The 27494-nt window shown below is 33.7% G+C and overlaps 1 protein-coding gene across 8 annotated transcripts in view; it reads left to right on the top strand.

Moving 5' to 3' along the window:
• PKHD1 (PKHD1 ciliary IPT domain containing fibrocystin/polyductin) overlaps nucleotides 1-27494 on the top strand; it is a 657820-nt gene that overhangs the window by 505062 nt on the left and 125264 nt on the right. For all 8 annotated transcript variants that reach the window (XM_074237180.1, XM_074237175.1, XM_074237181.1 and 5 more), the window contains 4 exons: nucleotides 3174-3326; nucleotides 6409-7287; nucleotides 8431-8599; nucleotides 11097-11254. In XM_074237180.1, the coding sequence (XP_074093281.1) occupies nucleotides 3174-3326; nucleotides 6409-7287; nucleotides 8431-8599; nucleotides 11097-11254 (1359 nt within the window). The remainder of the gene's footprint in view (nucleotides 1-3173; nucleotides 3327-6408; nucleotides 7288-8430; nucleotides 8600-11096; nucleotides 11255-27494) is intronic.

Below are 27494 nucleotides of genomic sequence, written 5' to 3'. Positions count from 1 at the left end.
AATTTCCCCAAAGTCACATAAGTCATAAGTAGCAGGTAAAAAATTTTAATACCTTACATTTATATCTTTCTATGTTTTTTCCAAATGCTACAAAATATATTTTTTCATTTGAGTCTCACAATAACTGTGATTTAGACAGGATAGGTAATATTTTACTTATGGTGAAATAGACCAAAGGGAGATTAAATGATTTTCCCAGAATTTCACATCTAGTAAGTAGCAGAGTCTGACTTGAAATGAAAATAAAATGAAAAACATTTTTTCATAATTATGTTAATTTCTTTATCTATTTCTTATGAACATTTGTACTTATAGGAAAATGTTGGGATTTTGTAAAAGGAAGTTAAGAGGCAGGAAGAACCACAACTCCCCAAGCCAGAAACATTTTCCAGATTTGAATTGAAGTTCTATGGTCAAACCTTCTAGTCACTAACTTTCCAGTTTATTTCTTTGGGCAGTGAATCATAGACAGAATGTTTGTTATAAATTGTTACTTACTTCTCATCACCATGGCAGTTATCCTTGTGAAATATACAAATAATACTTTGTTTATTGACCACTGAAATGTGAATTCATTTTATTATAGAATTAGTGAATTCAATACTATTCTATTGAGTTTATTGAAAAAAACTGTGCCAAAGAAAGTAGGTTCTTCCCAAGTGCTATGAGATGTTTGAAGAGAAATGTTGAATCATTCCATGGAGATCAACCAATCAATCAGCAAGCATTTATTAAGCATTCATATGACAGGTAACTTGCTGAATGCTAGGGATATTGTTGTTCATTCTACATTTCAAAGAGAACCAGTGATGTCTTGATTTATTTGGGGATTAGATTTAACTGAGGCAGAGAAGCACAAAGTTTGAGTCACTCTCTCTTTCAGACTCATCAATGCCCAGTGCCAGGACAAAAGTCAAGAAGACTGACTATGCTGTGCATGACCTTGGTGTCTTCACTGTTTGATGAAATTCTGAGTGCTCTACAGCATCTCCTTCAGCCCTACATGGCCTTTGGAAAAGATTGTTTTCATCTGCCCATTACATGGAAAGGTTGTCTTCATATGCTAGGGGTAGATACCCCCTCAACTCCCTAATGGGTTTTAGGCCTGTCAGTTATCCTCAATCTGGTTTAAAGCATCTAACCAACATTATTTGCTGACCTTATTCATCTTCCTGAGTTCAGATATGGTCTCAGGTGCTCATGTGTAACCCTGGGCAAGTCACATAACCCTGTTTGTTTGTTTATCTTTGCCAAGAAAACGCTAAATCGGAGTCACAAAGAGTTTGACACAAGTGAAACAAATCAACAATAGCTAAGGATATATAAAGACAAAAACAAAAGCTATCTTTTCCCCTGAGGAACTTGTGTTCTGCTGAAGAAAAATGTATACTCTGACAAAGAAATACAAAATATACTCAAAATAAATTCAATGTAAATTTTATTGGGGAAAGGTTGGCTGACAAATGAGAGAATCGAGAATAGCCACATGTAAGCACTAGAGGGGGAATTCTAAGAGGGAGAAGTAAGGAATGGAGAAGGCTCAAATCATGAGGTGGTAGCCCATGCTAAATCCAGTGGAAGTACAATGCCATTGAGAATTGTAAATAGGCTAGAGAATAGATTATACAAAAAATGAGTAATATTAAGTAATTCAAGGGAGAAAGATTAGAGCTCTGTAGTGAAAGACTTGGAATGTAGATAAAAGAGTTTGTATTTTAACCAAGAGGCAATGGGGCATTAGACAATAAACATTTTCCACTAGTTGCTCATTCTTGATATATCAACTATTATTATGTTAATAAATAAAAGGAAAAAAGATTCTGATTCAATAAAATTAAAAGACAACCAGGGCTAGGTGGCGCAGTGGATAGAGCACAGGCCCTGGAGTCAGGAGTGCCTGAGTTCAAATATGACCTCAGACACTTAAAAATTATCTAGCTGTGTGGCCTTAGGCAAGCCACTCTACCCCACTACCTTGCAAAAAAAAAAAAAAGACATCCATCAGGTACAATGAATAACTATTGAAAATATTGTCATCAGAAAGTAAAGGAGTGAAGAAAACATTTCTCTTCTTGATTAGAAAAAGGAATATGGCTTGTTAATGGACTTTGCAGCATTACCTTTAAGTTGTTCACAGTATGAAAGTTTTTCATTTTTTTTAACCTGTTTTTTTAAAAGTGAAAGAAAATAAAAGATAACTGCATACCAAGTCCTCTTGCTAGGTTTCCCTGTGTAATGAAAATTTATCTGCAGTCTAAGTGAAGTCATCAGACATTTTCATTAAGCTACTGCAATATGTCAGACACTGTATTAAGTTATGGGGATACAAAGAAAGGTAAAAACAATCCCTGTCTTTTAAGGTACAAATTTAATGAGAGTGTGAGCAACTATATAAAAACAAGTCATATACAGAAAAATGGGAGGACACTGACATTAGGGAGGATTGGGAAAGGCTTCTTTTTGAAGACTGGAATTTAGTTGAGAATTGAAAGAAGCCAGGGAAACCAAGAAACAGAGATATCCTTCAAGGGAGGGGTCAATCAGTGAAAACACACAGGGTTGAGATGGAGTATGTGGTGTGAGGAATCACAAAGCAGTCAGAAATTGTTTCAATTTAGCTTTTTTTCAGATCACCTTGCTTGGGGAGCAGTAGTTTGCTTGTCTATTGAATGCATGAGAGAATTCTACTTTCTGTTCAAATTCAACTTGTATTTTCTTTAAAGGCTATAAATTATTGCCTCAGTGTTGTCACTGGCTTGGTTGATCTGGGTTTCCTCATTTCCATGAAAGAGGTCAGTTGACAGTATATGAGCAAACCTCTGATGTCTAGAGCAGATATATTTAAGAAAGGAGGATGGGGACCCCACTAATTGGCTAGTTCTGTCCTGGTTTCTGGAAGCCGGTTGTCAATGACAGTACCTACCTTATTGAAAACAAATGAATTCTTGCTCTAACACACTCACTCTGATCCCAAAGAGAGACAAGCGAACGGCCTTTTCATTTCTCAGTTGATGCTTGTGGAGAATGCCTCAGGAAAAGCAAGCCCTTAATGTGGCTAGAACTTCTGATGGGGAGAAGGGTTTTCATTTGTCAGGTTTCCCTGGGTCCCCAGCTGGTGATTCCCGAAATGGACTTTAAAATTGTATTATCACCCCTTTTCCCCTCTGCCACAGGAAGTTCCCATTCAATGGAAGATGGCAGGCATATTTCTCTGGCTGCTGAGGTTGGCCTACTGACTCGAAATATAAAAATCCTGCCTGATACTCCATGCGGTGGAAGAATGGTCGTGGGGTCCTTTCGAAAGCCCAGTGGAGAAGAATTTTCAGGTATGTGAAGCTGTACTGATGCAGTCATTTTAGTTGCAGACTAAACTCTTCCTAGGAACAGTATTTTGAGTTTCTCATCTGATCAATGATGGGCTGGACTCCATGATGACTGGGATCCCATCCAGATCAGCAATTCTATGATTTCATTATCTTAATCTGTGTCCATTTATCAATTTTACGTTAAAGCAATATGGCTGAGAACAATACAGACATGCGTTTTTTTTTTTTTTTTTTGTTTTTTGGGGGGGGTTTTCTTTGTTTTTTTGGGGGGGTTTTTTGGGTTTTTTTTTTTTAGCTCAGAGAAAATATCTTCCTAGAGGGGCACCATGATATTAGTGGAAAGAATGCTGCTTTTGAGTCAGAGGCTGTTTGTTATTGTTGAGTCATTTTAGTCCTGTCTGACTCTTTATGACCCCATTTGAGATTTTCCTGGCAAAGCTACTGAAGTGGTTTATCATTTTCTTTTCTAGCTCATTTTACAGATGAGAAAACTGAGGCAAACAGGGTGAAGTGACTTGTCCAGGATCACACAGTTATCAAGTATTTGAAGTCAGGTTTGAACTTATGAAGATGAGTGCTCCTGACTGCAAGCTCAGACTGTTTCACCTAGCTACCTTGAGTCAGAGGATCTGAGTTCAAATCTTGCCTCTTTCATTCACTACCTGTATGACTCTGGATCAATCACTATACCTCACTGACCCTCATCTTCCTCATTCTTAAAACAGTAGACTAGTTGACCTTAGATCCCTTCCACTCTAAATCAGTGGTCCTATGAACTTTGATTGATTATATTGCAGATAACTTGAAACCTACCTTAGTTAATTTGCCCTTATAGTATTAATGATGGCAAGTTTATACTGTCAGTTGTTAATAAAAATGTTTTCTTTCTTGCAGATTGTTTAATTTAAAGATTGCAGATTGTTTTATTTATAGATTGATTTCTTCATTTTTAAAGTCAGTCTTGGAAATTCCCTTTCAGGTCATTGTTGTAGAATATCATTTAATCTTTCATTGCCTTTTTAAGTCATAAGTCATTGATTAGAAATCTACACTCTGAAGGCTAGATTTTCCCTCTGATGGTTTTTGGCTTGGGCCTATGTGATGAGATCTTTAACCATGTGTAAGATATGATCTTAGGCCCATTCCTGCCCAAATAATCAACTTACATAACATGGTTCAGTGGGTGGTTGAGGCTGAACTTTGGTTTGCAGATGGATAATCTTTTGCTTAATTCAGTCGAGAAAAGCAATGAATGTGTACCTTGTAGTGTTCCTAAAGCAAAGTTTATATACTGGGAGAAATCTGGAATGACTATAATAGCGAAGTATTTATTGTTTTCTAAAAGACTGAATAAATACTAACAAAATGGGATAAATATCCATCTTTTTTATAATAGCTAGTATGTATCTGGAGTAGTAAGATTTTTGAAGCACTTTACAAATGTTATCTCATTTGATCTCTACAATTCTGGGAGAGAGTAATCTCCATTTCATAGATAAGGAAATTGAGACTTTGAGAGATTAAGTGACTTTTTCAAGGTCATACAGCTTGCATAGATCAGAGGCTGGATTTGTGCTCAAATCTTCTTGATTTCAAGTTCAACATCATATCCACTGTACTAACTTTGTATTGGTTTCAATTATCCCCTGTTTGACAATCATTTCTGATCTGAAATAATGCTTTTTTGGCTACTTTTGTAAATAATCTATTACAGTTAAAGTAAAAAATAAACTATAAACATTTGTGAATATCAGAAAAATCAAATTAATGAGGAAAGGAAGATTAGAGGAATCTGATATGGAAAGACAAATGAGACATTTCGGTAAACAGGAGGGGAAATGGAAAGAAATTGTTTGCTTGTGATGGCTTTTTCAGCCCCTCCCCCACTGAACTAGGAGTATATTTAAATAACTCCAGGTTCTGAGTCTATGAGTCATTGAGCTAAACAATTTGCTATAAGTGCAGTTTCCAAAAGGAGAAATAGCAAAGTGGGTATGTGCAAAATCACTGCTTAATTCTTGCTTCAGATCCCTGGGAGGATTAACAATTTTCTGGGGACTAGTTTTCAGCTCTTGTTTCACACACACCCAAGTAAAATAAACTTACATAATATCTTCACTGATTATTTTAAAAAAAAAGTGAATTTTAACTTCAATATTTAGACCCTAGTCATTCATTATAAAAATGTAAAAATAAATAAAAATTAAATATATATAAAAACCTTTATTATCATTATTTTTAAAAAGTGTTTTTTTTTGTTTATAAAACAATTTTAATACCTTCTATTGAAGTTGAAAAGAGGTATATTCCCCAGTCCTTTCAGTCAAGTATGGCATATTTTGGCTTTTGATTTTTAAGGAAAGTTTAACAGTTTCTGAGCCTCAATGTCTTTTAAATTTGAAATGGGAGCAATAAATAATATTTCTTCTCTGCCTCTCTCAAAGTGTAATCAATTCAACTCAATCCAATGAACAAATATTCTTATACTAATACTATCCATATAATAGTTAATATCTCTTAACTGGTTAATCAATAAACATTTATTAAGGGGCTAGATATCATCCACATTTAATGAAACTCCAGCATTTTGACACAAACACATTTTGGTACACCATTTTGACCTCTTCTGTTTGCCTTAGTTTCTTCACCATAAAATAGGGGGTATTCTATTCTAGAAGGAACTGTGTGAGGTACTGAGGCTACTAAGATAGGACTATAAATAATCCCTGTCCTCAAAGAGTTGACATTCTATTAGAGAGGAGAGGAAAGGAGAGCTTTGTAAACCTTAAGGGACTGTAGAATTTAGAATCTTTATTTCTCCATCTTTTCTAGGTTACTAACTTAGATCCACAGACTAGTGCATGCAGTATTAAAGATCCTCCCACTCTTCCCTTATCAGGCTATTTATAAAACCTCTAATCATCTTTTCTAATACATTTGATTATTCATGTTTTGCCAGTAAGAATTATTGTGTTTTTTCAGTTTTCTTTAAAATTTTTAATTTTCTCCAGCTTTTAAATCCAACTTCCCCTTATACTTCTTTGGGGGAGGTGAACTATAATAATATCTTTTCTATTTCCAGGGACCCTTCAGCTTTCAAATGTGGAAATCCAGAACTTTGGGTCTTTGCTGTATCCATCCATTGAATTCAGTAATGTATCTTTGGGATCCTGGATCATCTCTTCTACTGTGCACCAGAGCTGTGGAGGGGGTATTCATGTACATTCTAGTAAAAATATTTTCTTATATGATAACATTTTGTTTGACACCATTGGTCATGGTATTGTTCTAGAGGGTCAAAACCACTCTCTCATCAAGAATCTTATTGTGCTGACCAAGCAGCCACAAAGAACAATGGACTGGGTGACAGGAATCAAGTTGAACCAGGTAAATGATGTCCATCTCATTGAGAATGCTGTAGCAGGATCAGAGAGAATTGGGTTCCATATCAGGGGTCACAGCTGTTTGATGACTAAAAATCCTTGGGTTGGAAATGTGGTCCATTCAAGCCTTCATGGGCTCCATCTGTATAAGGGAGATGGACTATACAACTGTACTGGCATCTCTGGGTTCCTTTCATACAAGAACTTTGATTATGGGGCCATCATCCAAGTGGGAAGCAATTTGGAGATAGATAATGTGACCCTGGTAGACAATGTTGTTGGTCTTCTTCCATTAGTATATACATCCTCTGCTGAACAGTGTTCCTTAGAGAAGAAACAGATCATTCTCAGGAATTCAGTCATCGTGGCAACTAGTTCTTCTTTTGACTGCATAGAAGACAGAATTAAACCTCTTTCTGCTGACTTCACATCAAGGGATCGAGCCCCGCGCAATCCCAGGGGGGGTCGGATTGGTATATTGTGGCCTGGATTCACTGCAGAACAAAAACAATGGCCTCAAGATGCATGGCACAAAGTGAGGAATTATCCTTCTGTCTCAGGGATCATGAAGCTTGATGGTTAGTTGACCATGTGGGTTCAGTTCAGTCACTTGACACAAACATTTGGGTTCACTGGGTTCCCCCTCCTTAAATAACTCCTTAAATATACAAGATGTTCAATGCAATGCAATCTAATCAGTAGTTTGCCTCAAGCCTCCTGACAGGATATTAGTTTACATAAATAGTGACAAAGTTCTTATGTTCAAATGCTTTCATTCTTTCCAAGATAGCTTCATAACTATTTTCTCATTTGTACTTTACAACAACTTTGAGAGATAGGTTGGGCAAATCGAATGACCTCCATTTCCCAAATAAGGACACAAAGATATCAATGTAATTGACTTGCCTGAGGTCAGAAAGACAGTCATTGGTAGAACTGGATCTAGAATCCAGGTCACTTGACTCCTACTCTTATGTTCTTTGTCTTGACCTAATGGGCAAATCTTTTTGTATTTTTTCTATGGACTCACTCTGAAAGTATTTAATTTCTCTGTTGCTTGGCTTGTCCATTGGCAAAATAAATAAATCAACTCTGAATTAAATGATTGCTACATGAAGATAGTAAGAAAGACACATTGGAGTGCTACAACTTTTCTTTCTTGAACTGTCTAGGGCTATAAGGAGCTACTGTTTCAATACATTAAGATTATGGCAATCTACTTGAATTAATAATAGGTAGCAAGATAGCATCCAAATCAAAATAGAGTGGGATGTGAAGTAATGAAGACTATAGATCAATTCCTACCTCAGGCATTGTGTGACCCAGGCCAAGTCACTTATTCTTTCTCAGCCTCAGCTTCCTCATTGTGAGCATCAAAATCATGTAAATAAAGTATTATGAAAAACTTAAAGCACAAAGAACATTATGAAAATGATATTTTTATCACCTTCATTGTTGACTTTCACTTCATAAATGAGGCCCAGAAAAATGAAGTGACTAATTGTTGGCTACATACCAATCAAGAAGTGGTAACTAGCAGAGCTGAGATCTGAATTTAGGTCATCTGACTCCAGAGGTAGTGGTTTACCTAAGAATAGAAGTTTACATAAAAATACTAAGTTTTAGGAACAGTAAACAACCACCAGGATCACAAAACCCTAGCTTAGTTCTATTGTGGCTGATGGTTCTCATATAGTCACTACCTTATTTGTCCATTTCAGGAGTCACCTTTTCTGACTTTATGGAGAGCTGCTATAGCAATGACCTGGATGTTTGCATTCTGACTAATCCTGATAGCACAGGCATCATGCCCCCAATCATAGTGGAGAGGACGAAGATGCTCAAGGTCAAAGATCAGAACAAATTCTACTTTTCCTTGCCTCAACTCAGGTACTACTTTCAACCTGTGCACATGAAGTGATAATTGTCCAGCCACATTTGAGTAGCACTAGATCTCCTCTCCAGATTCCTGATTATTTTAGAGGGAATACAATTATTTTCTAGTTATTCTGTTTTAAAAACCTAATCTTATACTTGTTAATTTGAATCTCTCACCTCTCCTTGACTTGGAATGTTTGGTATTTATTATATCACCTTCCCCACTTCAATATTCATTACCAAATTGAACATTTATATAGAGGAACATTTATAAAACAGTGTGAAGTAATGTGCTGAGTATCTATGGTCCTGATCTACAGAGCTTACTTCAAGTGAAAAATTTCAATTCAAATATCCAACAAGAGATCATTATCTTATACTGATTAAATTAGCTAGATAATTCCTTGGACACAATCATGTGACCACTTCTTTTAGGTAGTTATCTTTCTTCCAGATGTTTTCTGAATGGTTAGAAAGAAACTGTCGGAGATTTCCATCCCTTAGAGCAAAATAAGTTATTGCCAGTCTGAAGGACCATTATTTAGACATGGCTGTTAGGTGGGTACAAAGCTGCCTATTTATGCCTTTGAAGCATTATTCATTTCCAGTGTGGTTTGGCAGATGTTAAACATATCATATTCTACTATTTGGTCAGTCCTTGCCTCCATGCACTAGCTCTGATGGTTTCCTACATGGCTATGAATCAATCATGGTGTGAAAGATAGAGAACTTGCTTTAGACTCAGTACATCCTAGGTTCATATTCAACTTTGGCACCTTATTAGCTATGGGATCAAATCATTTAACTTCTCTTTACTCCAGGAGAATCTCTAAGATTTGAAATTTCAGGTCAGACACCTGATAGACATTTGTAGAGGAAGGTTACAACTAATCATAGGTTTGGTCAAAAGAAAGAAAGAAAAGAAAAGTAGAAAAGAGAAGAGGAGAGAAAAGAGAAGAAGAGAGAAGAGGGGAGAGGAGGGGAGGGGAGAGGAGAGAGAAAAAAATTCTATTGAGATTTATGCTTGGTAATGTCAATTTAGAATTTAGCCACAGGAAAAAGAATTTGCTCTTTTCATTTCCTTTCTTCTAGTAGTTGAAAAGGAGGAATCATGAGGAGAGTATTCTATTTCTAACTGAGAAGTCAATGTCTTGTGATTAGTTTGAGCCATTTTTAGATTCTTGAAGATGAAATTATAATCAATTAGTAAAAAATTTCATATTTATAAAATGTTAATAATTTTTCAACTTATCTCTTTATCCTAACTATTGCATTTATATGAAAAGCACTGGGTATAGTAGATATAGGGTTATCTTCAAAGCCAGAGAGACTTGAATTTGAGTTCTTCTGCCTCTGACACTTCATGAATGACTCTAAGGAAGTGAATTGACTTCTCAGTGATCTCATTAACTTCTTAAGAATATAGATTGCAGAGTAAGGGACCCTCTTCCTTTGGTAGATAGAATTCTCATATCTGAAAATTAACTATTCAATGATATCACTAGTCCCCATATCTTATTTACCATTGAATTTATATAGTGGTTATTTAAAAAACTGATAATTTATTTGATTTTATATCATATATGTGATTGGAACTCCCTATTGAATAACAACAGGCACCAAATCAAGATAGATATTGTAAATTCTCTGTTAGCCAATGGTCTAAATATTTTTATAAATACTTTTTTAAACATGCTATTTTCAATTTTTAAAATTTGTTTTATGTCTTTCCCCCTTCATGGCTTTTCCCTCTTTTGTTCTGATTTCTCTTTCATAATATGATTATTATGCAATTAAGGGGAGAGAGAAGGGAGAGAGGGAGGGATTAAATATGGAACTCAAAGACTTACAGAAAAATGAATGTTGAAAACTTTCTTTGCTTACAGTTGGAAAAAATGATATTTAAAAAATACTTTCATATATTCACAGTGTGATAATATTGAATATTCTTTGCTCATCCTGAGATATTATAAGGACTAGAAGTACCTTCAGAAACAGGAAGAAAATTAAATTATTTTTCTAAGACTTAATGCTGGAGTTCTTAACCTTTGTTTCATGGACCCTTTGACAAGATGAAGAAGACTATGTACCCCAGAATCATCTTTTTAAATGCTGGAAAAATAACATAAAATTCTGAAGATTATATAGGAAATAAATTATGTTGAAATATTGCTTCAGGATTTTTTCATAATCATTGAACAAATGTTAAGAATACCTTGCTTCAGTGTTAAGTATAATTTGTAGTATCCTAATTTTTAAAATTTGGTCTTTCCTATAAATATATGGCAATTCTTAACCAGAATATATAAAGGAGATGACCTCCTTCCTTCCTTGTGTCAGAAAACAAAGTTTAAAATATTTTCTAAAGCTAAAGGCACATTTACTGTAGATATATCAAGTATGGTGGTATCATATAGGATTAATTTTTTTTCAAAATGACAACACTAATATGAAATTTCCTCTATTATTTTTATTAAATGGCACATTTTCTACTTATCTACTATCGTAGGAAGGAAACAGGGAAGATGGTCTGTCCTGAATTGGGCTGTGAAAGTCCAATAAAGTATCTCTTCAAAGATCTAGATGGCAGTGCCCTGGATCTGCCACCACCAATTTCTGTTTTTCCAAAATCCAAGTCAGAATGGGTTGGATACTGCTTCAACACAGGTCAGTTGCATCTTAAGACAAACCTAGGATGTTACTATCAGGGAGAAATGTGTATATATGAAAAAGAAAAGTCAAAAAATCTGCATGCTAACAAAACAAAATTAAGTTAAACATAAGGAATAAAAAACTTGAGGAAGGGAATTAGGACCAGATCTTACCATTACACTAGTAAATTATATTGCCTACTGGAAAGCTACTCTATGTGCATAAAAGGAAATGCAAAATAGCATAATAGGCAGAGACAGTATTTTTGTTATTATTTATTATGCGTTATTTCAGGTTTAATAAATATAGTCATGAATAATGTTACATAATTATTTACAGAGAAAGGTGATATAAATAAACCACATTTCTGCTTCTGCTTTGCCACTGATTAAGAGTAAAGTATATGCATATTTTACCTCCAGTTGCCTTGAGTAATGAAACAAGCCTCTTATTTGTTTGTTTTCTTCTACTTTGTGGTAGCATGTTATTTGTCAAAATATCAAAATCTCTCTATTTTCTAACACAAAGCAAAAATTAGAAGTCTTGTTCCCAGGGAATATTTAGATGAACTAGATGGGGTGGGGAGAATGTTGGAGTAAAAAGGAAGCTTTAACAGATGATACATGCTTTTTATGTCTCAGATAAAAAATTTAAAAAAATTATCTAGTTTGAAAATTGCTGTTATAAAGTAATAATTTGACTTGTTTCTTAACTGATATAGAGAAATCCTAGATTAGGGAATTCCTTCTACCAATGAAATTAGGCAATCTATAATCATCAAACATGTCTAGAACTCGGAGACATAAAATAAGTTACTCATGGTCATTCAGTGTATGTGTCAGAAGTAGGAGACACATCTTTCTGATTCGAAAGTCAGCTCTTTATCCATTCCATTTGACAATGACTCTTAATATTGAATTAATATTTAACAAAAATATTTCCTAGTACCCTAATTTTCTGTAATTACCCTAATAATAAATAACACTAAAACACTGATATAATTATACAATAGCCTAAATGCCTAATAGCCTTAAGGTTTACAAATATTTTTTCCAATTCTGTCATTTAAGAAACATAAATATGATTATGGTAGATCCATTTTGAATGATTTCATGAGATTATATAGTCCCAAGAGATTATCACTTACTGATGGTCACACATCTACTCAACTTGAGGGCTGGTTCTTGAAAAACTATATTTTGGGGATTCAAATAAAGAATTCTTCCTCTTCCTCTACAATGTCTCTCAATGAAAAGGAAAGCTATACACATTTTGCAAAGATGGCATATTTGTTCATTGTAATAAAAGGGGAAAAAAGAGTTTATAAACCTTTCTCTACTCCACTAACTCTTTTTGCAGTTAAAACTATCATAACTGAGCTAGGACTTCTTACCTCAAACACCTTTATTACACTCATCAGAAACTCCATTCTCTTTGTGAAATACTTCTTGGATATCTCTTGTGAGAGAAAGATATCATTACTACACTGGAGTTCTTATGAGGGACTGTTGCTTCAAATCAAAAATAAAAGATTGGGTTGACAAAAAAGAAAATAAAACTGGCATTGACCTGTCAGCCGAGGGAATGATGAAGTGGTTTGTGAGTGAGTAATGGTAAAGCCCAAGTACTGTTGGGGGTGGATGCTTTAAATGGTTATAGTCTGAAGTGGCTAGTGTTTTCTGCACTGTTTGCTGTTATAGGTGGAAATGTATCTTTAAAAAAAAGATGTCTAGGCTTCTATTTTCTCCATTTTTCCTGGGAATGACAGTGCAATGGTATTATAAAATGGAAGAGTAGAAAAGGGAGGGGGTAGGAACGAGAGGGGAAAATGAAGAGAGGAAACGGTTGTTAGAAAATTTGTCTGCCAATATCTGTGTGTGCAGAGGTCTTTTTTTTCTAGCTAGAGGGGGAAATACCATTCTCTTTTCCCAAGCAATTATAGGCCCCAAAGATTGAAACTTGGTATATAGCTCTTTAATCTCAGCAGATATTTATGGTTAAACATTAGACTTTTAGGATTCCAGATGTCAGGGTATTAAAATATAAAGGCATAGTGGAGGCTCAGAAAATATTAGAATCTTTGGGATATGTGACTGCAAGGGTTTTTATCCCAAGCAGAGACAGATAAAGCTTTCAGTACCACTTTGTAAATTCCAAAGCGAACTTTTTTCTATACCTTATTTTCTTTCTCTGACTTGCCTTGACTTCAAATGGAGTGGAAGCATAACAATCTGTGATCACATTCTGAAAGAGTACATACTGTGAGTCAGAAGGATTTCCATGCTTGATTTATAAAGGAAGATGTGGAAGGACATATAATGCATGGGAGCAATTTCCAGTTCTTTGCTTGTATTTGAGTGGCTAATTTAAAAGGTTCCCTCCTTTTAGAAATGTGTCCTTTTTATTTTTTTCTCTCTTCCTCTTTTGTCCTCTTCCTCTCCTCTTTCTCTTTCCTTCAGTCTTCATCATCTCTTTTCCCTCTTTATCATAATTGTTTTCTCCTCATCCTTGAACTTGTCTTTGTCCTTCTTGTCCTCAATCTCTTTGTCCTCTTCCTCCTTGTTTTTTCTCATTCGCCTCATTGTAGTTATCATTGTCTGTCTCCATTTTCTACGCCACCTTTCTCCCCATTCTATAATGTTAAATATGTTTACATAATAGCATGCATATAAGTATGTTATATAGATAGATACATAGGCGATTATATAATAGTCATATAGCACAAAACTAGATGAGGATTTTAGACAATTAAACCACTACTTTATTCAGTATAAACAAACTTAATAGAATTATGTTTTGATCATATCATCATTAATTTGACAAATGTATACAACTAAAATGGATAATATTTTCCCTTCCAAAAAAAGTCCCATTATGGAGGCTAAATTATTTGTTGGGACTATATGCTGTAGTCAAATTAACTAGTTAATAATACCAGATCTACACTTTATGAAAAAGAATTAAGAAGTAGAAACATTTGAAATCAAAGCAGAAGCTTTATCTTCCCTATGCCCCCCAAAAAAAGACCCATCACATTTGACTCTATGAATATAGTGAAAAACGTAACTGCACAGATATTTGCATAGTGAATAGACTATTATTCAGTCAATACAATTCTTTATGATGCTTTGGTAATTGATATAGACCATGGCATCTGTGATTTTCTCATAATGAAATGTGTTAATTATAAAAAAAATGATTTATATGATTGATTTGGCTGTGCTGTGATCCTCTTACTTCAAGGAAGAGATGTTGCCTTTAGGTATATTTATAAATTTTTCATGTTTCAAGACCCAGTGTAAAAAAATTTGCTAGGAAATTTAGAATACAACTTGGCAGAAATTAGGTAAAGAGCAATATCTCATACTTTATACAAAAATAATGGTCAACATGATTTAAACATACAGAGTGATATAAGCAAAGTAAAGAATCATATATATATATATATATATATATATATATATATATATATATATATATATATATATATATTACCTATGGGATCTATGGATAAGGGAAGAATTTAGGGCCATAAAACTATAGAAAGGTTCATAGGAAATAAAATGGAATTTTTGATTATATTAAATTGATATTTTTTTTGCACAAGCAAAACCAATGCAGCCAAAGTTAGAAGAAAACCAGAAAACTATGGAAAACTTAAAAGCAACCTTTTCTGATAATGGGCTCATTTCTCAATTGTGTATGTCAATCCTCAATTCATAAGTAGTCAAAGGATTTGAGTGACTGTTTTCAGAAGAGAAAAACAAAGTTATCTATGGTCATAAATGGAAAAAAAAAGTTCAAAATCACTATTTATTAAAGAAATGCAAGTTGTAGTTATCATTGTTAAAGTTAAAACAAGGTTTTTTTTCATTTTTGTCAATTTGTATGGTGTGAGGTTAAATCTCAGAGTTGTATTTACGTGCCATTTCTCTTTCCATTAGGAATTTGGAGAATATTTTTATGTGGTAATTAATAGTTCACAATTTTTCTTTTAAAATTATTTGTTCCTGTTCTTTGTCTACATACTAGTCAGGGAATAACAAATCTGAAATATCACCTTACCCCTATCAATATAGCTAACATGTCAGAAAAGGAAAATGACAAATGTAGGAGGGAATGTAGAAAAACAGGAACAACAAGGCACTTGGAAATCCTAGAATGTTATATAACCTCTCAGTGCAACTCTCTAAGAGTTTACAAAAAAAGTTCCAATTTTCATTGGCAGAATTCCCTCCACCAATTAATTCACAAGTCTAGTCCTTATTATCCTTTATCTCTAGGGAAATTAAAATCTACTTTGATTGGATCACTTCACATCTCCACCAATAATATATTACCATGACATTTTTTCCATTGCGCCTGTAAAACACTGTCCTTATCCTGATATTTTTTTCATTTTTGCAAAATTTGTATGGTTTGAGGTTAAATCTCAGAGTTGTATTAATGTACCATTTTTCTTTCCATTAGGGATTTTGAGAATTTTTTTATGTGGTAATTAATAGTTTTGCAATTTTTCTTTTAAAATTATTTGTTTCTGTTCTTTGCCTCCATACTAATCAGGGAATAAGTATTAAAAATTTGAATCAATTTCTCCTATGTTTTGTAAATCAGACTTTTGTCAGTGACATGTGATGAAAATATTTCTTTCATACTCTACAACCTCTATATTCCCTTGTCATTGATTTTACTTGTACAGAAGCTTTTTAATTTTTATTTTGAAGTTATAATTGTCTATATTGATAGTTTATAATCTCAAACTTCTGAGTTATTAAAAAGTATTAGATCCCATTTCCTTATAATTTGTTTTTATTAAAGGCATGGTCTTTAAGAAGACATACAGGTTTTGAGTTTTGATGTAGTATATGGTATGACATGTTAGTTTAATATCTGTTGCTTTTGTGAAAACTTGAATAATTCCTGTAGTAATTTATAGTCTGGTTTTATCAAACTGTTTTTCATCACCTCTCTTCTTCCTTATTTAGTCTTTTCTTTTTCTTTTTTTTCTTATGCAGTTCCAAATTGTTTTAATGATAACTTTTATTTATTTATTTGTTTGTTTGTTTGTTTACTTACTTACTTACTTATTTAGGTTTTTGCAAGGCAAATGGAGTTAAGTGATTTGCCCAAGGCCACACAGCTAGGTAATTATTAAGTGTCTGAGACTAGATTTGAACCCAGGTACTCCTGACTCCAAGGCCGGTGCTTTATCCACTGTGCCACCTAGCCGCCCCTAATGATAACTTTTATATAACAGTTTGGAGGTCCTTTAATTCATGTTTTTTTTTGCTTTCTTTGAAATTCCAGACATTTTGTCTTCCAAGTGAAGTTCTCTATTAATTAGTCTAGTTCTTAAAAGCACTTCAATAGCAATTTGATATACAGAGTACTAAACTGACTTAGCTTAGGAATGTTTATTTCTATTATTTTATTATGGCCCAAACATGAACAGTGACTATCTTTCCAAATATTTGTTTCTCTCATTTCTACAAAGTGCTTCAACTTTAAAATTGATTCTGTTCTTTTGTTAGTGTACTACCAAAATGTTGATGACCTAATTTACTTTTAATTTTTCCATTGATCATATCTTCTTTCCATCCTTCTGTCCCAGTCTTCACAATTGGAAAAAAAAGAGATTTAAAAAAAACTCCAACTCAGGGTGGCTATGTGGCTCAGTGGATAGATCACTGGCCCTGGAGTCAGGAGTACCTGAGTTCAAATGTGACCTCAGACACTTAATATTTACCTAGCTGTATGGCCTTGGGCAAACCACTTAACCCCATTGCCTTGCAAAAAAAAAAAAAAACCCAAAACCAAAAAACAAACCCTAAAAAAACCCAAAAAACCCCTCCAACTCATAACAAGCTTAATCAAGCAAAATAAATTCATACATTGATCATACCCAAAGTTTTGTTTCTCATATATACTCTATCACTTCTCTTTCAGAAGGTAAGCATTTCTTCATAAATGTTATAATCATGTTGATCATTACATTGATCAGAGTTCTTAAGACTTTCAATTTTGTTCATTTTTAAAAATTGTGTTTATTTTAATAGTATTTTTGTCACAATATCTAAATTGTTCAGGTTCTGCTCATGTCACTCTGTGTCAGTTCACTTGAGCAATCATTTCTTATTAGACAATAATATTGATATTCCTCTTCTTTTCTCTCCTCTCCTCTTCTCTCTTTACTCTCTTCTTTCTTCCTCTCTCCTCTCCTCCTTCTTTCCCCTTCTCTCTTTCTGTCTGCTCCGCCTTTTGCTCTTCCTTTATTAGAACTAGTATGAAATCATTTTGTTAATTAATGCTTTGTAGAATAGTTTGAAAACTGATAAGTCCTCACTTATTTTCATTATTTTCTCCCATTTTTCTAAAGCAACTCATTGGTTGTTTGATTGGTGTGGCACTGAATAAACAAATTTATTTAGGAATTGCTGCCATTTTTCTTATTTTGCCTTACCCTACCTATGAGTAATTAATATTTCTCTAATAATTTAGGTCTATCTTCATATGTATAAAATATGTTTTGTAGTTTTATTAATATAATTTCTATTACTATATTTTGGCACAAATATTGCCAAGTGTATTATACATTCTGTAGTTATTTTTAAATGGAATTCTTTCTGTAACTTACTGATTTTTCAAATATGTAAATTGCTGATATCTGCCTCCTTGAAAATGTAGGCATGTTATTCTAACACTGCACAATCTGACTCTGCCTTGCCTAGGTAGCTCTCACAAATTTAAACCCTTTATTCTTGTAAAACTCAATCCATCATATTTCCCACATATAATCCAAATTCATTCTTGATATCTTTATTGTCTCTCTCTCTCTCTCTCTCTCTCTCTCTCTTTCCTTTCCCCTCTCCACCTTCCCCCTGTTCTCTCTGTTTATAAGTACTAATTTGAAATTTTTATTCCCTTCAGAAGGGCTCTTTCATGACTTAAAACTATATTACAGGCAAGTCCAGTTTTTTACCCCCATTAGTACCTATGGCATGTCATTGCAAGGCAATGCTCTAATCTAATGAATCTTTGAAGTCTGTCTTCTGACCTTTCTGATTTTATTGCTTCATTTACACTCAGTTTAATTAAGCAAATCTTGGTCAGTTAGTATGTGCAAAGTTACTTTGATATTTTAATGACTCTGATCTTATCAATAAGCTTACTCCCTCTAATCATTCATATCACAATCCATTTGTACCTGTTCATTTTGTGTTACATTCGTCTACATTCTCCAATCTGTAACATATAAATTGTCCTATTTTAATTAGAACTTCTGCTTAATAGATTCTGTTGGGTCTGGGGGATGAGTGTTCACTTGCTTTCCAATCTAACTTCCCAAAGGACATGCTGCCCTTGGTGATTGGTTCTCTAGGTAGCTCACCAACAATCATCGCATCCCCAGATAATATGCTTCTGCAGTAGCTGGAGTTCAGTGACAGCATTTTTTGTACAATAACCATCTGATTCTTTAGCCCCGAAGTTACCAATAGATGTCACCCTGAAACTCTGCTGTTTACCCAACACCTGCTGCTCACTACCCCATGGGGTCATTTGAGGTTGAAGCAATGATGTTCAAATAGCTGGACTGAGTTATGGCATGTCATGAATGTACCATGTGGGATGTGTTTTTGCTACAGATTCCCATGATTGAAGGCAGATGCCATGTCCCCTGAAGTTCACCTTTACTGACTCTTTGTAGTACAAGATGTCCTATGATATGATACAGAGCTAGTCAGAAAACTATTTTCAGAATTTTAATATCCTTTATCCATGAGACCTGATCAGACTAACAGAATCATAATAAGAACATGATGAATTGTATTCTGATGATATTATATTTCTAGAGTGATGCATATCTGTGACCTTTCCATATCATTTTCATGTGTTACCTTCAAAGACTGAATAACAACATGACTTCATTCTATTCAATGTAGAAGATGTCAGATTCTTATTCAATCTGTTGGTACAAACAACCCATAACATGGAATAAGAAGCCTTAAGTTGTTAAAGAGCTTCTAGAAGCACTCGTATTTACTGGGTAGCCCCATGAGCTGGGTTCTGTTTAATAAATAGAGAATAAAAATACAGAAAAATACAGAAAAAAAGTCTGATTTCTTTAATCTGATAGACAGCAAAGCTGAAATTTACTGTATTGCCCTGCTATTTAAAGCCTTGTTTTGATTTTAATAGTGTATGAGTGATTATATTGTTCCTTAGTATATGCAGAAACTTTCAGGTTGGAAATTGGCAGTGGAAAGAAAAAAAGTGTTGGAGTTGTTAGTTTATTCAATAAATAGTAAGTGTCCAACTTATATCATGTTCAATTTACATGATGGGAAAAGGGGTTAAAAAAAACCCCACCACTATCTCTTTCTTCAAGTAATTTATAAGAGATTAATTTATTCTTTTAAAACCAGACCTTTGATTTTATTGGTGCAGAGAATTTCTATGAGAAAAGTCCCTCTACCAATTCACATAAATAACTATTGAGCAGCTTCCAACAAAGGAAAGAAGACTCCAAAAGGAATGGATCCTGTCTTGGGAAGCAAGCTCACAGATAGGGAAAGGTGGGAAAGATATATATCTCCCATCAGATTCTCCAACACTTCACAGGGTCATCCATGGCCTTCAAAGTCAGAAAGAAGAGGGAACTTGAAGAGCAAGAATCACCACTTCATTGTATACATGGAGTTCTGACTTAGCTGATAATTCCCAGTTATCCTGAGTTATCCTCCCCTACAGCAGGACTATCCAAAATACATTTTTTAACAAAATACTTTAGTAAACAAAACTGAGTTACCACAGAGCTCTCACTAAAATGGCAAATCCAAATATTTTATGTATCTATTGTTGCAATAAAAATCTTTTAAAAGTTAGGTTGGACAACCCTGCTCTACAGTAAACATTTAGAAGATAACCTGAATTTGCTTTGAAGTGGAGAAGAGAGTTCCTTTATCACATATGCCCAGAAGCCGGACCATTACAAGTTTTCATGCACTTGATTAAAATGCTACTTAAGTATGTTTCAAGTGGCCCATACATACTTTCTAGATCTGTGTAGGATTCTTGGAGTCAGTGGTGTTAATGTTGATAACTTTGAATGACTTTGGCCAAGACATTCCACTTTTACATTTCAATACACTCTTCAAGTTCATTAAATTTGCCTCTTGTCATGGAGAAGCAAAAAGGTATTTTCACTGCTTGATTTCCTATGCTTGATTATCCTGTGAATATTAAATTGTCTATGTGGCAAAAAAAAAAAAGGATAATAAATATGTATGTGACTGGAAAAGGAGGGCTGATCCTATGAGAACAAAAGAGAACAAATGACAATTGAAGCCATAGACCCGCAAAGATCCCAAACGTTCAAAGAACCTGAAGAATGGGGGTGAATCTTCAGTGGGGGATTTTTGAAAAAAAAAAACAGTTATACCGGATGGTAAGTCATTGAACGTCACTCTGAATGGTAAAAGGAGTGGCATCACTAATGAGATCATGGATCCGTCAACTTGTCAAAGCTGCAATTTGTCTTAGCATAAACTTTAGACAACCTGTTCTAAGTACTCTCCCTTAATTTCCAAAGAGTTAATGAGACACACATTAAGACAGTATATACTCCTGGGGCTCTGATGCCTAGTCACAATGCTTGGTGATACAAAGGTGAACTTTATTATAAAGCATAATGGAACTCATTTCCCTTGGTTCTACCAGGCATATCGGGGGCCCACCCAAATTGCTGAGTGTTTACTTGCAAAAAGCTTCAAGGGGGGGAACACTGTGCTTTGCAGCAATTAATTTTGCAGAGGAAGCAGTCTGCTTAAAGATGCCCGCGGCGCTCACTAAAATGGGGGTTGTTTTTCAAGGCCACCAGAGCCAGCAGTTGGCTAAGCCTGGCTCATCAACAAAACAACAATGTTAAACTATGGCCTTGTGGATTTTGCAAAAGGAGGAACGTGAGGGACAATGAATTGTTCTCACCTGCTAGGACTGGGTGAAGACTGTAATTGTTTAGCCCCCCAGCACAACCCTGCAAGGGTTAAAATGACAGAGATATTAGTTGGTGACGGCTAAGATTGTTGGTTTGAAGCTCTCGGCAATACACAGACTGTTATTTACCGGACTTGGTCGATTTACTTCTTAATGCAATAATGACCTGTGAAATGAAACGTGAGCTAGACAATTGTTCCTCATTGTTTCCAGTAAAACATCCTTTCATACCCCATTAAACCACCATTAATTCCATATGAAAGAGAGTCACGCACAAACACCCGATGGTCTCTTTCTGTTTCCAACTTTCCCGCCCCCCCCCCACGAATGGTGTGTCTCCCCCTCTTTCCCTTCCCTTCCTCCTCCACTACCTTTATTCGTTCTCCTCTTGTGTCTCCCTCCTCCTGGCTGCCTCTCTTAACATGACTGCTAATGACTGACATATGGAATATGGACACAGGGGGTACTGGATGACAGTCACCATTTTTTACAAAACGAGTACAGTTTTGATTGCTGGGCATCAGACTGGCTTTCAGTTTGTTTTAGAGATGGAAATAGACATAGAACCAAAAAAAAAGAAAGAAAGAAAGAACGAAGGACTGTTTTACTTATCTATGAAAAGGTCAGGGTAAATAAAGATTATAAAAAAAAAAGTCCCAAATGCCCATGGTTACTACAAAGATTTAGTATTAATAATGTAATGATACAATGTTACTGTTACTGCTTCTTCTACTGTTAACTTGGAGTCTCAGTGCATGACGATCAGGTAGGTTCCCTTTTCCAAACTACTCCTACTATTTATATTACAGTCTGATTGTCAAAAAGTATTTCTTTTCCTTGTCAGATTTTCTTAGTAGCCCTTTGGATCTCTTTTGTCCATTCACTTTCTATCTTTTATCATGCTTAAAGGTGCCATACATATATACACATATGCCACACACATATATGTACACACACACACATATATGTATAAATGCACACATCTTCCTTATTAGGCCATATGTTCCTTGAGGCAGGGATTACAGTACTTTTCATGGGTTTTTTTTTCCTTAGCACCTAACAGAAGGTTTTTTGCATGATAGGACTTCAGTATGAGCAGCAGCTAGTTGACCAATCTGAATAGACCAAAGAATAGTGAAAGGGAATGAAATAATTATGAACCTCAAGATATTACCCTGGGATCTTTTTTCTCTTTTTTATAATCTTTCCCTTGGTAATGTCATCAATGCCCATGTTCTTAGTCATATTACCTTTATGTATATGACTACCAGATCTATATTTCTATTCTTTTTTAATTTAAAAAATCATTAAATATTTCCCAATTACATATAAAAAATTTAACAATCATACTTTAAAATTTTGAATTCCAAATTATCTCCCCTCCTGCAGTTCCTTATTTATCTTGAGAAGGCAATTTTATTTGATTATACATTTGAGATCATATAAGAAATTTCTATATTGCATGAAAAAACACAAAATTAAAAAATAAATATAAAGAAAGTAAAAATAAGTATGCTTCAATCTATTTCAGAGTCCATCAGTTCTCTCTGTGGAGATGGATAGCATTTTTGATCAAAAGTTCTTTGGAATTGTCTTAGATCATTGTATTGCTGAGAAAGCTAAATAATTCACATTTTATCATTGTACAATACTACTGTTACTCTGTACATTGTTCTGGTTCTCATTTTTGCTTTACATGAATTCATATAAGTTTTGCCAAGTTTTTCTGAAAGCATACTGATTATAATTTTTTATAGTATAATAGTATTCCATGACAATCATAGATCCAACTTGTTCAGCCATTCCCCAATTGATTGATGTCCCCTCAATTTGCAATTCTTTGTCACCACAAAAAAGGCTGCTAGAAATATTTTGTAATTAATATAATTGATTGTTAATATTTTTCTTATGTTAAATCACCCCTGAATTCCATTATATAAATTCCACTTGGTTAGATTATAAAATCCTGGTAATATATTGATGTTAATTCCTAGTTACTATTTTAGTTAAGATTTTTGTTTCCGTATTCATTAATGAAATTTTTCTATCATTTTCTTTCTCTTGGTTTATGTTTCAGTACCATATTTGCTTAATAAAAGGAGTTTGTTAGAACTCATTCATTACATGTTATTCCAAATAGTTTATTTAATATTGGCATTAGATGGTCTTTAAATTTTTGGTAGAGTTCATTTTTAAATCCATCTCATCTTGAGGTTTTTTCCCTTAGGAATTTTTTTTATGAAGTTCAAAACCTATTTTTTTTTTATAAAATAGGTTTACTTAAATATTCTATTCCTTCTGTTAATTTAGACACCTATAATTTTGCAAAAATTTTCCATTCACCTAAACTGTTAAATTTATTGACAAATGAGCAAAACAATTCCTTATAATTACTTTGATGTAATCTTCATTAGTGCTGTCTTCACCCTTTTCATTGTGAATAATAATGATTTCATTTACTTCTCTCTTTTGAAATCATGTTAACCAATGGTTTATCTCTTTTATTATTTGTTCATAAAATCAACTTCTAATATTATGTGTTTAATCAAATAGTTTTCTTGCACTTAATTTCATTAATCTTGCTTTTAAGTTTTAGAATATCTTTTTGGTATTTATTTGGGGATTTTTGATTTGTTCTTTTTCTAGTTTTTTAAAATTGCATTTCCAATTCATTGGTCTGCTCTCTCTTTTGTATTGATATACACACATTTAGAAATAAAAAAATTCCTCTAATTGCTGCTTTTCCTATATACTGCTTTTGGTATGTTGTCTCCTCAGTGTTGCTTTTAATGAAATTGCTGATTCTTTCTATGGTTTGTTCTTTTACCTGCTCATTTTTTAAAATTAGCTTGTGTAGTCTCCAATTAGTTTTTAATCTGTGTTCACATGTTATTTTATTGAATCTAATTTTTATTTCATTGTGATTTGAAAAGGATGTAGTTAATATTACTGCTTTTCTGAATTTCACTATAACATTTTTGACCTAACATATCATCAGTTTTTGTAAAGGTACTTTATACCACTGAAAAAAGGTGTATTTCTTTCAAGTCTCATTCAATTCTGTTTAATTATCTAAAATATCTAGTTTATCTAAAATTATATTTACCTTCTTGACTTTTTTCCTAATTTGTTTTATTAGATTATTCTGAAAGGATAAAGTCCTTCATTATTATTGTTTTATTATCTGTTTCTGCCTGAAATTATTTGAACTTGTCCTTTAAAAATTTAGGTGCTATAGTATTTTGCATTAGTATTAATATTGCTTTATTATCTATGATACCTTTTATCATAAATTTTTTTGTTTATCTCTTTATTGAATCTCTTTTTAGCTTTAACCTTATCTGAGATCACGATTGCTACCTCTACTTTCGTATAATTTTATTTTTTTTAACCTCAGCTGAAGCAGAATAAATCCTATTCCAGGCCTTTATTTTAATTCTGTGTGTATCTCTCAATTTTAAATATTTTTTGTACACAGCATAATATTGGATTCTGATTTTTAATACATTCTGCTATCCATTTCTGTTTTAAGGATGAATTCATTCCATTCATATTCAAAGTCATAATTACTTATTGTATATTCTCCCCATCCTATTTTTCCTCTCCTCACAAATCTAATTTACTTCTAACCACTACTTTCTTAATTTTCTTGCTTTGAAAAAATTCATTTTTTAAATCTTCCTTTGCTCTTCAATGCCTTAATCTACTCATTTCTCTAAGAATTCTTCCCTTATCTTCTCCCTTAGTTTTACTTCTTGATTACATATCCTTTAAAAGTCCCTTCCTTATTCTAACCCCTAATCCTCCTATTCCTTTATAAATTTAGTAGACTTTTATGCCCTTCTAGATGTATATGTTATTTCCTCTTTAGCTCAATTATAATGTAGGTTTCTAACACTACCAGCCCTACACCCCAACTTGCTACAACTGTAGTAGTTCTTCCATTCAAGCCTCGTTTGTATAACTTTTCCATTTTACCTTTTTCTTACACAATTTTATTTTTTAGAATCATCTCATCATACTCATCTCAAGACTAAATATTTTCTTAACAGTATATGATCTTTAAAGCTATTCAAGTAAAGTTAATAATCTTAAGAAAACAGATAACATTTTCCCACATAAGAACTAAACAATTTGACCTATTGAGTTACAAATCTATTACAATTGCAATTGATATTTAATATTTAGCTTTTTTCCACTTGATCTTATATGTCAAAATTTACATTGTGTTGGTCTTTTTGTCATGAACAACTGAATGCTTTCAATTAATTACTTTTACTTTCCATTCAGAATTATGACTCAGCTTAGCTGGATGAGTTATTCTTAATTGAAAGTCTCAGCTCCTTTGCTCTTCAAAATATAGTATTCCAAACTCTTCAGTCTTTTTATGTAGAAGCTATTAGATCTTGTGTTGTCCTAACTCTAACTCCAGAGTATGTAACTGTTTTCCTGGTGCTTGTAGTATTTTCTCCTTAACCTGAGAATTTTGGAACTTGGATAAAATAAGTTTTCATCTCTTTCAATAATTGATGGAATTTTTTTCCTATTTCAAATTTACCCTCTTATTCTAGTACTTTAGAGCAATTTTTGCTTGTAATTTATTTTAAATCATACCTAGATTCATTTTTTAAAAATATTTTTCAGGTAATCCAATGATTCTTATATTGCCTCTCTTCTCTTCTCTGGAGCAGTTGTTTTTCTAATGAAATGTGTCATTTTTTCTATTTTTTTCATTGTTTTGATTTTGTTTCATTACCATTGGTTTCCCTTACCAAATTCCAGTTTTTAAGGAATTTCCCTTTTTTGGATTTCTTCTTCCAATTGGTGGACTCTTTTTTTCACAGTTTTCATGGTTTTTTTTTTTTGATTGATCTTATTTTTTTCCCAATATTCTCTCAATCACTCATTTGATTTTAAATGATTTTTTAAAAAGTTCTTTCATTAACTCTTTTAGGGTTTGTGACCTTTTGACATTTTTCTTTGAAATAGGAGTTGTGTGTGTGTGTGTGTGTGTGTGTGTGTTTTGATTTGTTTCACTGTCATCTTCTTAGTGTGAACCCAGATCTTCTTTGTCCTCATAGTAACTATTTATGGTTGGATAAACTTTCTCCTTTGTTTATTCATTATTGTTATTATTATTTTTCTTAATAGCTTATTATTATAAATTAAGTTCTAGACTCCAGGTTTGGGGATGATGCTTCAGGCTTCATGTTCAATGTAGCATTGTTTTCTAAACTCTGTCTTCCACCCTATAGTCAAGGCTAGGTCTCCCAGCCAGAAAATTTTTGCAAATGCTCTGGTTCTCTATAGTCCTCCCACACTGCAAATTTCAATTTACCTCTCTGCCCTGGATCAAACCAAAACCAAGGATTTGATTCTACTGAAAGTGCCCACAGTCAGCAGGGTTCTGCAACCTCACCAGACATATGCTTACTTCTCACCCACAGCTGTTACCTGAGATCGTGATCAATACACCTCTGCTTGGCATCCAGCAACTGTCTGGAGGGTCCTTCAATCTTACCCTGTTCAACTGTTCAACCCCAACTCTGTCTAGGAAATGAAAGTTTCTGTTTTGGAGGCCATCTCTTGCCCCTGGGGCTTACTGTTTGTTGATTCCATGAAATTGGACTTCAAATTAAGCCAGGCCTCCACCTCTGGAGGTTGGATTTTCCTAGGGTCTTTCCAATTTATCTTAGGAGGACAACTGCTTTACCGCAACTTTTAATTATTTCTCTTATTCACAATTCCCTTTAGGGCAATATTTTCAGCATGTTTATGGGAGACTTTTGGAAAGTCTGATGTTTCTTGTCTTACTCTCCCAACTCCCCAGGATCCTCTTCACTGTCTTGAGAATCAGACATTTATTACATCTAACAACTGAGACAACTGAGGTGTTTGGAGTTGAAATGAATAACCTAAAGCTGCTGAAGTTATCAGAAATGGAAATTGGACAAGACTATAATTCTCTTTATTTTTAGTCTGATATTCTATCCCTTAAATCAAGCTAACTTTTTAAAGTAAAAATTTTATTAAAAAAGAAATCAGTGTAGTTAGCAAAATAAATAAATCATTAATTACTCATTTCAAGTAAGATATCTTCTAAAAATTATAAAAGTAAATGAAAGTATCATTTTGTCATTCAAGATAAAAAAAATATATTCTATAAAATGGAATGTAGTTCAGCACTGAAAGGAAAAGTTTGTCCTCTGTGGAGACTGCCTTTAAACATCCCAGTTAGAAGTACTATTTTCTTAACTCCTAT

Source organism: Macrotis lagotis, chromosome 5, assembly GCF_037893015.1.
Source record: "Macrotis lagotis isolate mMagLag1 chromosome 5, bilby.v1.9.chrom.fasta, whole genome shotgun sequence".
NCBI lineage: Eukaryota > Metazoa > Chordata > Mammalia > Peramelemorphia > Peramelidae > Macrotis > Macrotis lagotis.
The sequence above is the reverse complement of the archived record's forward strand: the minus strand, read 5'-3'. Positions and strand labels throughout refer to the sequence as shown.